This window comes from Trachymyrmex septentrionalis, unplaced genomic scaffold (genome assembly GCF_001594115.1).
Source record: "Trachymyrmex septentrionalis isolate Tsep2-gDNA-1 unplaced genomic scaffold, Tsep1.0 scaffold196, whole genome shotgun sequence".
Lineage (NCBI taxonomy): Eukaryota > Metazoa > Arthropoda > Insecta > Hymenoptera > Formicidae > Trachymyrmex > Trachymyrmex septentrionalis.
The window spans coordinates 1,251,652-1,266,111 of NW_017305135.1; the positions used below are offsets into that span (position 1 = coordinate 1,251,652).

The following is a 14,460-nucleotide window of genomic DNA, read 5'->3' on the forward strand; positions in this document are numbered from 1 at the left end:
ATATGGTAACGCACGCACATACGCATGCAAAGGGAGGGCGTGAGAGAGAAGGAAAAAGAGATATACACATATGTGCGTGCACGCACATATAATGTATAATTTTGATAGGGCAACCTCCACGCGATACATCTTAGATAATGTCGGTAGTACTACAATTTCAAGATTCATAACTCGAACAGTACTGATTAACAAAAAGATTTTATTATAGTGTTTTGGAAAGCAAGATGAGCTATAAGGATATATAATAAAAAATTCGAATTTATATTTAGAAATTTTAAGATGATTTTTACATAATCTTGACACGGTATCTTCTACTATTACTATTTAATGCTCTACTTGAAACCCTTACAACTTTTGTATGAAACATTTATAACAGAAATATGTTTACTTTTCAAGATATTTAAGAGATCCGGGACTTTTTCTATACCCTGTATGTCTATTTACTTTTTGTAAAGTTACAATTATATATTATTTGTAACATTGTTATTGTTATTATTTCTTCTGTAATGATAATGGTGACATCATTACACTTTTACAGCAACGATAATAAATTCGGCTGTTACATTTATCATTACTTTAATCCCTTATTATCTCATTTATTCAATAGAACATTTTTTTTATTGTAGTGCATTCTTAATAACATTAATGTTAAAAAACAATGTTTAAAAATTGTTAGTAAAACCTGTATTTGTAGATTATATTGTGATTACTATCTAACTTCCTAAAGATAAATATAAATACATACATATTAAAAAATAAAAATATTAATACAAAGAATTATAGAAAATTTATTAGATAAATTTAGTGTTAAAAAAGGCGTGCTATATAGAGATTAGTTTAGAGTTTTAAGTTTTAATATTGATTGTTACAATTAATATTAATTACTAAATAATGTAATTTTAAAATGTAATATCTTACTTTGATCTTATTTTACTTTAATATAATATTACTTTAACATTATAAAAAAATAATGAATCATTACTTTCTAAGTAGCAACGTGTTTCTTTTTAAAATTAATAACGAGTAATGCTTACGCGTTATTTTTATGAAAATTAATAACGAGCAAACGTTAACGTGTTGTTTTAATGAAGTAACGTTTTCAATCCTGCAGTAATGATATATTTAATTTTGATGGCAATAAAACTGCTTCAACATGTCACACATTATAATTATAATATTAAAATATTATAATATTAAAATACACTAAGATTTTAAGATGATAAAGCAATGTGGAAACGAGATCGTATTCAGCATTCAAAAAACTACGAAAAACAATTACCTTCGTTCGTGTGCATTTTTTTGTTGAACAGTGTTATCATTATCTCGACACATGTGTGTATGCTTACCGTCGCTCAAGACTTCGTATGCTTCAGAGATTTCCTTGAATCTTTTATTCGCCTCTTCCAAATTATCCGGATTCTTGTCCGGATGCCATTTTAATGCCAGCTTTCTATACCTGTGGAACGAAAATATGCCGGATATTACGTTAGCAAAGCTTGTCAAAAATACGACTGGGTGATCATTTCACAAGATTTCAGAACTTAGTTTAAATCGTTTACAACGCCGTAACCCCTGAAAGAAGATAGATGAAGAATCGATGAACGGATTAAACTTACGCCTTTTTGATATCAGCGCTACTAGAAGTCCGCTGTACTTCGAGCACCTTGTAGTAATCGACCATCGTTCAACACGTTCGAGGATGAATCAGGATCTAGGAAACCACCTGTCGGACAATACGAGAGAATCAATAGAAAGTTAATAATTAAATTCCGCGATATCGATTCCAACACGATAATGTAGATAGAAAGTCGTCCAATGTCGAGATATCGTCGCCAACAACGTCATGCTTCCTTAAACTCCCCGTAACGGTGAGATGTAATAGCGCGATTCTCACACTGCGACGATCTTTAACGTGTTTATGGAGAGACTCTGTGAGTTGATCGGTCAGCGTGTAACGATGTGTGTGTGTGTGTGTGTGTGTGTGTGTGTGTGTACACACACATACAATGACACGTAAGTGTCAATTAACGATTAAAATCAAGCGCAGATAGGAATACGCACATACAACGAAAAAATCTCGCTAACAAACGAAAGGTGAGTAAACCCGAAGACGAAATGACTAAAGTTAACTGAGTCGATCATCGAAAATAATTGGAAATATAAAGGTGGAAATCAGATATAATAGCAAGATTTGCACTAACACCGAATCACTATTTATCGGTCTCTTCTTGACTCTCTCGACGTATCACCGTCACGATTCAAATCTGGCTTCACTTCGGCTCGTTTCGAACAAATCGATCAAAACAATTAAATCAAAATAACAAGAATCTAATTGACTCAGATAATTATAATTTAAATGTGCAAAGGACAATGAGCCAAACACAACATTAATATTTTATTTTTAAAACAAACAAGTATATTTCTCCCAATCGTTTCGGTTTTCACAAAACCATTTTCAATGGATAAGTCACTTCCAAATTAGTCATAATTAAATTCAATGTGAAAGACAATATCATAAAAGATTAACATCTGAGATGGTCCACGTAGTTAAATAAAAAAAAAAGCTTAAATAAATATGACACAGAGTTACTATCTAACACATACTTATCTATCCTTAATACATTATCTCTTATCTAAGTTCCATCATTTCGCCTTCCGTGTTATTTTCAAATAACCTGTTTCGCCTCTCTTGCTTTGATGTTATTAGCTGCGTTCAACAGAGAAAACTAATCAGTAAGCGCTCACAGTGATTCTTTAATACGATTGGTTCCTACATTTAGATCTAGCGAAAATCTAAAGACAAGAACCAATCATATTAAAGAATCACTAAGCTCTCACAAATCAGTTTTTTTTGTTGAACCAATGTTCCTTTAAATGTCATTATTCCTTCTACAGTCTCACTCTAATGGACAATAATTAAACTGGTTTCCTTCACAAAATATGACAAGGTAAGATTCCTATAAGATTTATTATTCTACTTGTTATATGTTCTGATCCTATTTTGCATTTCTAGTATTATTTTCGTTCTAATCTTGGCCGTACAACATGAGTATTCTTACAGACCGACGACTGAATTTCATGTACATTACTCATTGTATGTCCAGAAGACAGGCAATGTTTGATTGTATGCAACTGTCTTGCGGCGTTCGATTGAAGATTAAATTTAATTATGAGTTATCTGAAAAGATTTATCCATTAAAGATAATCTTGTAAAAATCGAAATGTTTGAGGGAATTGGAAAATATTTGTTTGTTTTTTAAAGAATTAAATCAAACTGAAATTGGAAACGGAAAAAATATCGGGTATGCGTATCTCTTAAAAATTTTTCGTCATCACAACGTTAACTGCTACTTCGACTGTCACTACTTTTGCTCTCGCGATAACTGGCTCTCCGCCAAATAGAATCATGTACGTATATACATACATATACTTTTTTTGGAAAGCAGATCCTCAGCGATGGTACGGTCCACGGTCTAGTTAGATCTTAAGTGCTTGTATAATTATATATAAATTTGTATACTACGTATGTAGTCCTTTAAACTGCGCGCCAAAATAATTATTAAGATCGTTCTAAAATGCTTATGAGTTCATTGAATTGTTAAATTGTTGATCATTTTAATGTTGTGATATTACCACGATTGTTTAGTGGAGTTTACGTTTCGTTTCAAGAAATTATTTCAGCGCGCAGTTAAAAGGACTATATACGTAGTGTACAAGATGTCCTTAAATTACGGCATTATTCATTCTGAGCAGGTAGACTAAACTGAATCGAAAGATCCTCTACCATTTTGCTAACTTTTGTCTAAAACACTTTTCAAGAAAATGCGTATTTTTGCAAGAAATTAGTCTATGGTACGGTCGTTCTATTACATCCTGTAAATAACAAGTTTGGATAGTACTAAGTTAAAAAGTTAAAAGTTAAGTTAAAAAGTTAATTAATTTTAACTTAACTTGGTTACATTTTAGATTCTTAATTTTTTAACTTACATTTTTTCTGTAACTATTAACTTTTAATTTGACTTTCTTGAAAAGTTAATCCTCAGACACAATGCGAAGGGATATTGAGTATATAATTTAGTAATTTTATGTCTTTTATATTATATAATCGTTAGTTGTAAACAAAAATAACTAGTAATTCTTTAATATGCCGCGAGAAGGAAAAAATACGAAAAATTATATAAAACGTCTTTTCTTTTATTGTTTATTCAAATCAAATCTAACTTTTAACCTTTTAATACCTTTTTTTTTAAATTATCTTAACTTTTAATTCAATTAATTTCATTATAGATTAACTTGTATCTTAACTAAATTAAATTTTCAAGGCTATTAACTTCAACTTAACTTGTCGTTAGTTAAAAAAAAGTTAATCATGAATAGATATCTTATCCTTGATATAGAAGAGGTCCCCGTATAAGTAGCCACCCTTTGGATCTCGACGAACTAATTGAGATAAATCTAATAAATATGGTCTTCAAATTAAACGGCTCTAACCAAACTTTATTGTAAGTACAATGATCATTAAGAAAAATTATGTGCTAGAGATATGCATAATATTTTTGCATGATAAATATTTCGATATAATAAAAGTTGTAGTATCTATTATAACGAGCACAATGATGACGAAGTTATTTTACAAATTATATTGTACATATACATATAATTAAATCCAAATTTTCTATTAGTAACTTTCCTTCTTTGCATTTTTAAGAAAAAGGTTATATCCAAACAAAACTTTTCTTTTTATTAACGTATTACAAATTTCATCTTATAAAATCATTAAATAACAAAAATACAAGGACTCTTCGTATATAAAATAAATAACAACAAATAAAAGACGAAATAAGAGCCAGCGCATTCCTTTAAAAAAAGACATATAATTAAACACATAAATTAAAAGTACAGAAAAGATAAAAAAAAGAAGAAAAGAAGTATACTAAAAAATAATAACGGTGAAAGGTAAACATAACATTACAAATTTCGGCTACCGGATCAAGCCCTCTTCAGATGTTAATATAATGGAAACAGAATTAAAAAATAATTGTCGCAAAAGTTCACAGATTAAGAATATAGTTTTAGATTAAGAATATAGCAGTTCGGTTGAGTCTCGATGTAGAACTCGATATTATTCGTACGATTGAACAGTCAAAAAAGTGTCATGTCTCATAGCAAAGTTCAACAAACATATGTAAAAGATCAAAACTAATGTATATAAGTATAATAAATCCATATAAGTATAACAAATACCAGTATAAAAGCATAAAGAAAATTGGAATGCAGATGTGAAAAAACGGACATTGTGTATCGATTAATGTGAACGCTCGCTGAAACGAATCACCACGCATTGAGAGAAAAAAGAGACGGGCTGTCAGTATCAAAAAAATATTTTTTATGAGACATAACACTTTTTTGACTGTTCAATCGTACGAATAATCCGGTAGCCGAAACTTGTAATGTTATATGTTTACCTTTCATCGTTATTATTTCTTAGTATACATCTTTTCTTCTTTTTTTTATCTTTTCTGTACTTTTAATTTATGTGTTTAATTAGAAAATCATTAATTTATTAGTACTTCATTATAATCTTCATTTAAATTCTTTTGCAATCAAAGGCTACGAGTCGTAACTAGATGATGTATTGGAAATTAATCTAAAATTAATCTAATATTTAATGATTAAATTAAAAGTAATAACATAAAGACATATAAAACATAATTATACATTTCAACCGCTATTGGGTCATCCTCAGTGTATAATTTTATAAAACTACTAAACAAACTTGCGATTTAATCGTCAACATAGATGTAACAGTTCTATCACATATTCCTATTCGAAATTTTTGCGATATTAAGACGATTTTACTATTACTCCTCGAATATTTTATGTCCATATCCCTGATGTTGTTCTTCCTTCTCCATCTTTCGATTGTTGCAGACAATAATGCAATTCAAATTCACCCATTGTAATTTCAAGATTAAAAGCAGTATCTAGATTAAAATAACCATTGACTAATATTATATAATTTGACCATATTGTATAACTTAAACCAATCTAAATATAAATTATTTGTACCTTTAATTGACCATTAAATATTAGATTGATTTCCAACACTCGTCATCTAGTTGCGACTCGTAACTTTTGATTACAAAATAATTTTTATCATTTGAGTCTACACACACACACACACACACACACACACACACACACACACACACACACACACACACACGCACACACACACACACACACACATTATTTTATTAAGTTCTGTTTCCAATTACTGTTAAACCTATAGTGTCAAATTTAACCTAATGTGATTCGCGACTACTCCTACTAAATATACCGTTATTTTATACTGATAATTAAATTTAACACTTCGTATAAGTTATTAATCTGATTTCAATGTCCGCACATGCTTTTGAAGCTTCATGTAAAATTATCATAAAATTCGTTACTGATATAGTTTTTGCGTATGTGTGAGAAGTATTTTTTATTTCTTTCTTTTTTGATAATCCGATTTTTATGAAATGAAAGAATGACAAAAATTCCAGGTCAGTTCTGAAGTTCCGGAAGTTTTTTAGTAGTTTCCAGAATACATTAAATTCCAGAATAATTCCAGGATTCGAAGATTACTGGACACCTTGTGATAGATCTAATTATTCTGCATAAGAAAGAATTAAGTTAATTTAATTTAAGCTATAAAAGAATCAATAATAAAAACAGTACCACTTGAATTTCATTTTTTAATTGGTACAATAAGGATATAGCATTATTTAGATTTTATAATTCAGTACAATAAAAATAGTACTATTTGGATTTACTTTTTAACTTGATACAATAAAGATAGTATCATTTGGATTTTATAATTGGGTACAATAGTATTTTTTTCGAGATAGATGTATTCTTAGCACCTTCTTTTATCTTTCTTATCTATCTAAATAACATGAAAGTTTGACATTTATATTGTTACCGTTTTGTATTATAATATTTTTCTAATGGTTGATTTTCAGGTTTAATCTGAGCAAAATAACTTAATGAAAACTAGACTAAAAAATAGCTGAATGCTTTATTAGAAATTGCGGAATTGTGACAAAACGCGAAGGCTTTGAAGTTTTTTTGATCTGTTTCTAATTACTGTTAAATCTCTAATATCAAATTCAATCTAATGTGAGTCACGATTCCTCCTACTAAATATATCGTTATTTTATACTGAAACGATAATTAAATTTGACACTATGTCGTGTCAATTTAACACTATAGTGACACTGTATAGTATCGAATATATAATATGTATTGTGTTTGTTTTTAATATAAAATAACGATATAATTTAGTAGGAGCTGCGGCGACTCACATTAGGTTAAATTTCATATTTTGACACTATAGATTTCACAGTGACATATGACATGCACGCACGCACGTATAATTCTTATAATTTTGATAAGTTTTATATTACAAATTTTCTGTATTAGTAATTTTCTTAAAATTTTGTCGTAGTAAATACCTAATTTAAACAAAGAACTGTATTTCTTTCTCTGAATTAATTTCACTTTTAACTTTTAAATTGACCACATAAATCTCCCTCTTAAAACGATCTTAATAAAAACGTATTACGAATACTTGTCTCGATTTTCCGGAAGGATACGTCATATGAACGTTTTTCGATCGAGCGGGTCTTGTGATTGATCAAACTGCAGGAGAGGATCAATTTCGCGTGCAAAGAAGTGACGTCGCAAAAAAATACGTTAGTCGATTTGAAAAAGAGTATGTACTCGCGAAAGACATACCTATGAGAGAAGCGATTCTAGTGGGCGTCCATATTATGCTCTTACAGAAAAGCATGACGTCAGTTTTACGTATTTGGCCAGAGAACGACATATCGAAGCAAAGGATTTTGTGTGCGCGCAACATTGCAAAAGCAATGTCTCTTCGCTCGCGCGAATCTCTTGCCACGTTTATCTTTGTTTCGAATACGAATATATTAGGATTCCTATGTAGTTACGTTTTACGTCTTATTAATCGCTTATCTATTATTATATTAGTCCTCCACGGTAAACGGAAAACGAATGTGTAATATTCTCGCAATTTTCTAAATATTAACATTTTTACCATGCGTTATCGCGTGGAAAGGAAACCGGCTTGTGTTTCAGAAGAAACGATTATTTCAATATTGATTTAAATTTTAATAAGGACAGACATGGATTCGGGGGAGTCCTACTAGCGCTATTTGTATCATTCTATCTTCATCCATTAAACGTGAAACAAGGATAGTATGACAGAAATAACGTTACTGACAGCGCGCTCTCCGAACGTAGCCATAATCTAACGAGAGGAAAAAACTGAAAACTTTCCTAATATGCTATTTTATAAATTAAATCTAACAAATGAAAAGAATAAATTATTCTTACTCAAAAGAAAGTACTTTGAGTTTGTCAGCATCTGATTTAGATTTAGTTACATCGTATCCGATGTTTTATTACATAAAACAGAAATAAAATTACAATTAAGAAAAAACAATAGGCTTAGTTTCATCTTTCTCTAAATGTAACTCAACGAAACAAATTTTAATTCAATACATACAAATTAGTATATATTGTATATAATAGATGATTTATAATCTTATATAACAGATTTATATGTATATATAAATAGGTATGTTTCGAAATGTCGTTTTAAATGTTTCATTATTACAATTTACAATCATAATAAGTGATTCATTAAATGGATTATCTTCTCTTATCCTCTTTCTTCCAATTATTACAATATAACGCAATCTACGATTCAATATTATTCTCAATATCACGTTGCGTATTTTGTCATGATCTTTGCCATGAATCAAGATTTTATTAAAGACTTAAAATTGTAACATAAAACAAAAAAGTAATCAGCATTTGAAAGTAGAGTTGAGTGATGATCGAAACTAATACCGTAAGTACTATATACTATATAAAATATACCCGTGAACCATTACATTATATTCTGATATTATATTCGAATACGTAAACTTGTTAGCTCGTAATCTAAATATTCTTACTTAGAACAAAAATAAAATTCCAAAAATATAAAAGAAGAACTTTTTACAGAAAGTATAATTTAAAAATGATACCAAAATTGAATGTCGTTAGAGTGATAATATTAAAAGTAATGAAAACGTCGATCGATGGTAGATAATGTGAATAGATTCTTTAGACAGCTAAATTTATGATAAATCATTAATTAATAATAGATAACAGCAAAATAAAAGATGCCTTCTGTTTGGCGACACAAGTCAACACTAGCATTGTTTCGTTTTCGGCTTTTCTTTTAAAACTCATGTTTTCATTAGCTGGTTAACTTGTGATTAAACTTAATCTGATGTAAAAATCATATTTTTATAGCTATGATTAATCACTAAATTGATAGTTTTATAAACTATCCTTAAATTTTTAGTTTATAGAACAACTTTTAAGACTGCTTTTTCATTTTCTGATTAACTTGTGATTTAGACTTGCTCATTAACTCATTTAACTTGATAAAATTATTTTGTAGCTATAAATTGGTCACTAAACATCAAAAGTTATTCATTACAAAAACATTACTTCAGTGCTTAATATAGTAGCTAAAAAAAACACAATTTTTACATTACCTGCATTCTACTTGACGCTCTTGAAATCATTTCATTCTTGTTGATTAATATAATGTTAAACAAGGATAAATGATGCTCACAAGAGCCAAATAGAATACAGTTATTATCATCGAGTTAAGTGAGATTAAAACCTATGGCATGCTCATAATGCTTATTTTCTTAATGAATTCCTTATGTCTTAGGGTGAAATCACACGGTGCGAAAAACGACTGCGGAATAGAGAATGCATCATAGAAGCAACCAATCAGCGTTATTCTACGTTATTCCGAAAGCGCTAATTGGTTACTTCTATGACGCATTCTCTATTCCGCAGTCGCACCGTATGATTTCAAGTAAATTATTAGAATTCCACTATATAGATCGCAGACTTTTCAGCATCCAAATATAATTTCCAAACGCACGGGCAAGCAATCCAGCAGGAAAACAAGTATTGTGTGCCACAGGTACAGGCTGCATTCTAATATTCACTGACAGTACTGAAAATTTATAGTACATGTTACATGCACGAATAGATTTTTAGTACTGGCAGTATATATCAGAACGCAACCTTTATGCTTAGTGTATTCAATTTGCTGACTAGACCCAACTACTAGTCAATAGTCTATTCTTTTTATCTGAAAAAGAAGAGCTAAATTGTATAAAAAATACAACTAAAAAGGATAGATTCGAGTCAGCAAATCGCAAACACGCTGTAAGTCTAAACCACAAATTAATCAAATAATTAAAAACCATTAGCAGGATTCGCTAAACGTCTGATTAATGATTGTCATTATTGTTAACCAGCAACAGCCAATGATAAAATAATCCTGGGCCCCTATTCTGTAACTGTCGATAGGCGTGTGTAAAACATTACAGAATAGGGGCCCTAGAAGAAAGTGCGACTGTCATTGACTGTCATTAGTTAACGATAGCGACAACTGTCGATAAAACATTTATAGAGTCCCACACCGTCTAAGAGACACAATCGATATACAAATCATTCTATCCTTCTTCACATTCAATGACTGCGTTTAGCAGAAAAAGCAGAAAAGCTTTGCAACTGTTGTAAAATTCTTGAATATGATTAGTTTTATATTAGTTTTATATTTAGATTCAGTGAGGAATTAAGGACAGCACCAATCATATTAAAGAATTTTACAACAGTTGCAAAACTCTTCTTTCTGCTAAACGCAGCCAATGATTTACAAAGATAAAACAATACTTGGGTCGATTGTCTTCTCGAAATAAAAAAAAGCAGCCTTTGTTATTTAATAAATGTCAAGAAAAATAAAATAATACTTATTTGTGTCGACTTATATCTAAATGGAAAGCATCCACTATAGTATTTTCAATCTAGTTGTTCATTTTCTGATTAACTTGTAGTTAGGCTTGATTCGATATTTTATCCAATGGGCTTCATCTGTGATGATGTCATGGATGAAGCTCATTGGGTGTTAATCATAAGTTAAGCAAACAATGAAAAATTGGGCTTATGTACATACTTACTGTAACCTCCGGGTTATACCTCCGGTTTACCATCGCATACAAACGCGTTTTATCAACTAAAAATAGTGAGCTCGTTTTCTTTACTCTTATAAGATTTTACGCTAAGAAAGATGCTTTGGCCAATGATACAAAATGTACAATGAGTACCTTCGACACGATAGTTATTTAATTAACATAAGTCGAACGTACGAGCGCTCGACATACATACGTTCAACATTTTTTGTTAAAAATATTTTCTTCCTTCATTAGTTCCTAGACGGCATGCATATAAAAACGCCAAAAATTTGTAGTAAAAAACGGAACAAAAAGTATAACTATGCGACAATTGATTTCACGATTGCATAAAATTCTGTTACAAGTCTCCTTCAGAACTTACCAAAAATGGCTCCTGTTCGTTGCACGTTAATCACTACAATCGCACTCCTTAATCAATTTTAATAATCCAAAGAAAACCGTTTTGTTTCTCGATTGAAGAGAAAGTATACATTCACAAATAAAAGTAGAGAAACGCAAAATATCATCAAGTTGCCTCAAACAAAGGCGATATATGCACAACGCGGACGGTGTTTCGACTTTTCTAGACGTGGTACATCATGGGTACATAGTTACATACAGCTGTATTCACAAGTATGACTTGAACTGACTTCAAGTGGCGTCCTCTCAGAAGAAGTGTATAATCATGGACTAAAAGTAGTGATGCCGGATTTTGATTTAATGCATCGAGAATCGATCTTTCTTCGCCTCCTCCAAAATCGATTTCTGAGAAATTCGATTCATTGCCGATTCGATTTTTTTCAAACTTGATTCGAGATTACTTCATTTTATAGAAGAAAACGAAAAGCAAAGACTCTTGTATATCGTATAACACATAAGCATAAGAAAGTGAATCAATCAAAATTCTTTATTTCATTCGAAAGAAAGGAAACGAAGAACTTTGATTGATACATTTTCTGATATATTACGTATTATTTGTTATGCAAGAGTGCATGTTTGTGCTCCTCGCTTATATCCACACAACTTGCATAGTCGCATAAACGTATGCATAAAGAAAATTATCCAATTTTAGTAAGGAGCACAGCCTTTTAAATAACTTATAACACGTAATGCATAAGAAAATGTACCAATCAGTCGAAGTTTTTCCTTTCGTTTCCTTTCTTTCTATGAGATAAAGAGTTACTGTACCGTGAACCGCGTACTGCACTCCATGTAATCGCATCCTTACAGAGTCGTATAATCTGGCAAAACATAATCTTTAATAATAATATTATTCTCTAATTTATATCTGGTTTGTTCCATATCCTTAAAGAAGTCTTGTGATACAAAACAACAATCTTCTTTCACTTGATTAATTACATATGTTTCATCCATAACATGCAGCTGACGATAAGATATGATCTCTTTCAGATGATTTGTTAAAAAGTTTGCCACCTACATCTATCCTTCGTATTCCTTCCTTTACTTTTGCATCATTAACATAAGCCTTACACACTAGAGCTCTGATTGGACGGTTCATTATTCCCTGTTGCCTGTTGCCTATTGCGTTTAAGCCTTTATATGTAGCGCGATACGCGGTATGCGGTATAGAAACTAACTAAGTAACTATAGGAACCGCGCAAACCGTGCCGCTTGCTTCTTTTTCCTTCTATTAATTCCTCATAGAGGTTATCACTGGATCTACGATCTAAATTCGCCGCATGGACCCTTACCTTGGGTCCTTGGCAGGGGAATAAGAAAAAGTGTGACGTGTCCCTTTTTATTACTGACAATTACATTAAAATTGTATTTGAAATCTTAATTACTATATATTTTTTTAAATATGACTAATTCTACTTTTATTCTTGATAATGGTGCTTGTACGGCAAAAGTTGGTTTAGCCAACGAGACACCCAAGTAAGTACTACTTAAAAGAGACGCTTATGTTTCAACTGACTGAAAAATGGTGCATTTACTTATTAATCGATGAAAATATTTTAGGTTTGTTCCAAATTGTATAATGAAAGCAAAGAGTGAACGTCGCAGACCTTTCATTGGAAATCAAATCGAAGAGTGCAGGGACGCCTCTGGACTATTTTATATTTTACCTTTTCAGAAAGGTTATCTAGTGAATTGGGACATTCAAAAAACTGTATGGGACTATATGTTTTCAAAAGACTCATGTTCGGTTAATTTAAATCAGTTATCGGTGATAGTGACCGAACCTATATTTAATTTTCCAAGTATTCAAGAAGCTATGACAGAGATCTTCTTTGAGGAATACGAATGTCACAGTCTCTTAAGAATAAATGCAGCAAGTCTTTCATGTTATAATTATAGAATGGAATATCCCACTACAAAATGTTGTATAGTAGTAGATAGTGGTTATAGTTTTACACACATTATACCTTATGTTAATGATGCAAAAGTAAAGGAAGGAATACGAAGGATAGATGTAGGTGGCAAACTTTTAACAAATCATCTGAAAGAGATCATATCTTATCGTCAGCTGCATGTTATGGATGAAACATATGTAATTAATCAAGTGAAAGAAGATTGTTGTTTTGTATCACAAGACTTCTTTAAGGATATGGAACAAACCAGATATAAATTAGAGAATAATATTATTATTAAAGATTATGTTTTGCCAGATTATACGACTCTTCGACGTGGATATCTTAAAGACCCTGAGCCACCCAACGAGCAGCAAATATTACGTTTGACTAATGAGAGATTTGCAATACCAGAAATATTATTTCATCCGTCAGATGTTGGCATTCGACAAATGGGTATTCCAGAAGCTATTATGGATTCCATAAAAGCTTGTAACGAAGAAACATGGCCTCATTTTCTATCCAATATTATTCTTACTGGTGGTAATACAAAGTTTCCAGGATTTAAAGACAGAGTGTACAAAGAAGTTAGAAGTTTAGCTCCAGCTGAATATTCTGTCAACGTCTACTTACCACAAAAGTATTATATATATATATATATATATATGTGTATATATTACATTTGCTACTTCTTATTTTGTGAAAAATGTAATAAGACTAATAAGATTTTTCCAATTTTTAGTCCAGTTACTTATGCATGGTTTGGTGGGAAAAAACTTTCAGAAGATGCAATATTTCGTAATCTTTTAGTGACAAGAGAAGAGTATGAGGAAGAAGGATCATCTCTGTGTTTTGAAAAATTTGACGTATAATTTTGTTATACAATATCTATTATTATAAAAGTTTTGATATAATTAATAGATACTACTAATTAATATAAAAATATATAAATATTTCAAAAAAATTTTTATTTTATATCAAATTATGAAAATTAATATTGTACTATATATCTTAAATAATCTTTTTATTAATATGAAATTGCTATTATT

The 14,460-nt window shown here is 30.5% G+C and overlaps 2 protein-coding genes across 3 annotated transcripts in view; one reads left to right on the forward strand and one right to left on the reverse strand.

Annotated features, from left to right (window-relative positions):
* Positions 1 to 11,717, reverse strand: part of LOC108747252 (dnaJ homolog subfamily B member 6-like) — a 25,929-nt gene extending 14,212 nt beyond the window's left edge. For both annotated transcript variants that reach the window (XM_018484631.1, XM_018484630.1), the window contains exons 1-3: positions 11,482 to 11,717; positions 1,617 to 1,723; positions 1,347 to 1,456 (exon numbers count right to left, since the gene is read on the reverse strand). In XM_018484631.1, coding sequence (XP_018340133.1) covers positions 1,347 to 1,456; positions 1,617 to 1,681 — 175 coding nt within the window. In that variant the 5' untranslated portion in view covers positions 1,682 to 1,723; positions 11,482 to 11,717. The remainder of the gene's footprint in view (positions 1 to 1,346; positions 1,457 to 1,616; positions 1,724 to 11,481) is intronic.
* A 1,074-nt stretch (positions 11,718 to 12,791) lies between these two features.
* Positions 12,792 to 14,283, forward strand: LOC108747205 (actin-related protein 6). Its single transcript, XM_018484535.1, has 3 exons — positions 12,792 to 12,995; positions 13,080 to 14,051; positions 14,154 to 14,283. Exons 1-3 carry the CDS (start codon positions 12,922 to 12,924, stop codon positions 14,281 to 14,283), a joined length of 1,176 nt encoding a protein of 391 aa, XP_018340037.1. The 5' UTR covers positions 12,792 to 12,921.
* Positions 14,284 to 14,460: the final 177 nt, after the last annotated feature.

Coding starts and splice junctions, on each gene's coding strand:
- LOC108747205 (XM_018484535.1), top strand. CDS start 12,922: ATGACTAATTCTACTTTTATTCTTGATAATGGTGCTTGTACGGCAAAA. Junction 12,996..13,079: donor TTAGCCAACGAGACACCCAA/GTAAGTACTACT, acceptor AAAATATTTTAG/GTTTGTTCCAAATTGTATAA. Junction 14,052..14,153: donor AACGTCTACTTACCACAAAA/GTATTATATATA, acceptor TCCAATTTTTAG/TCCAGTTACTTATGCATGGT.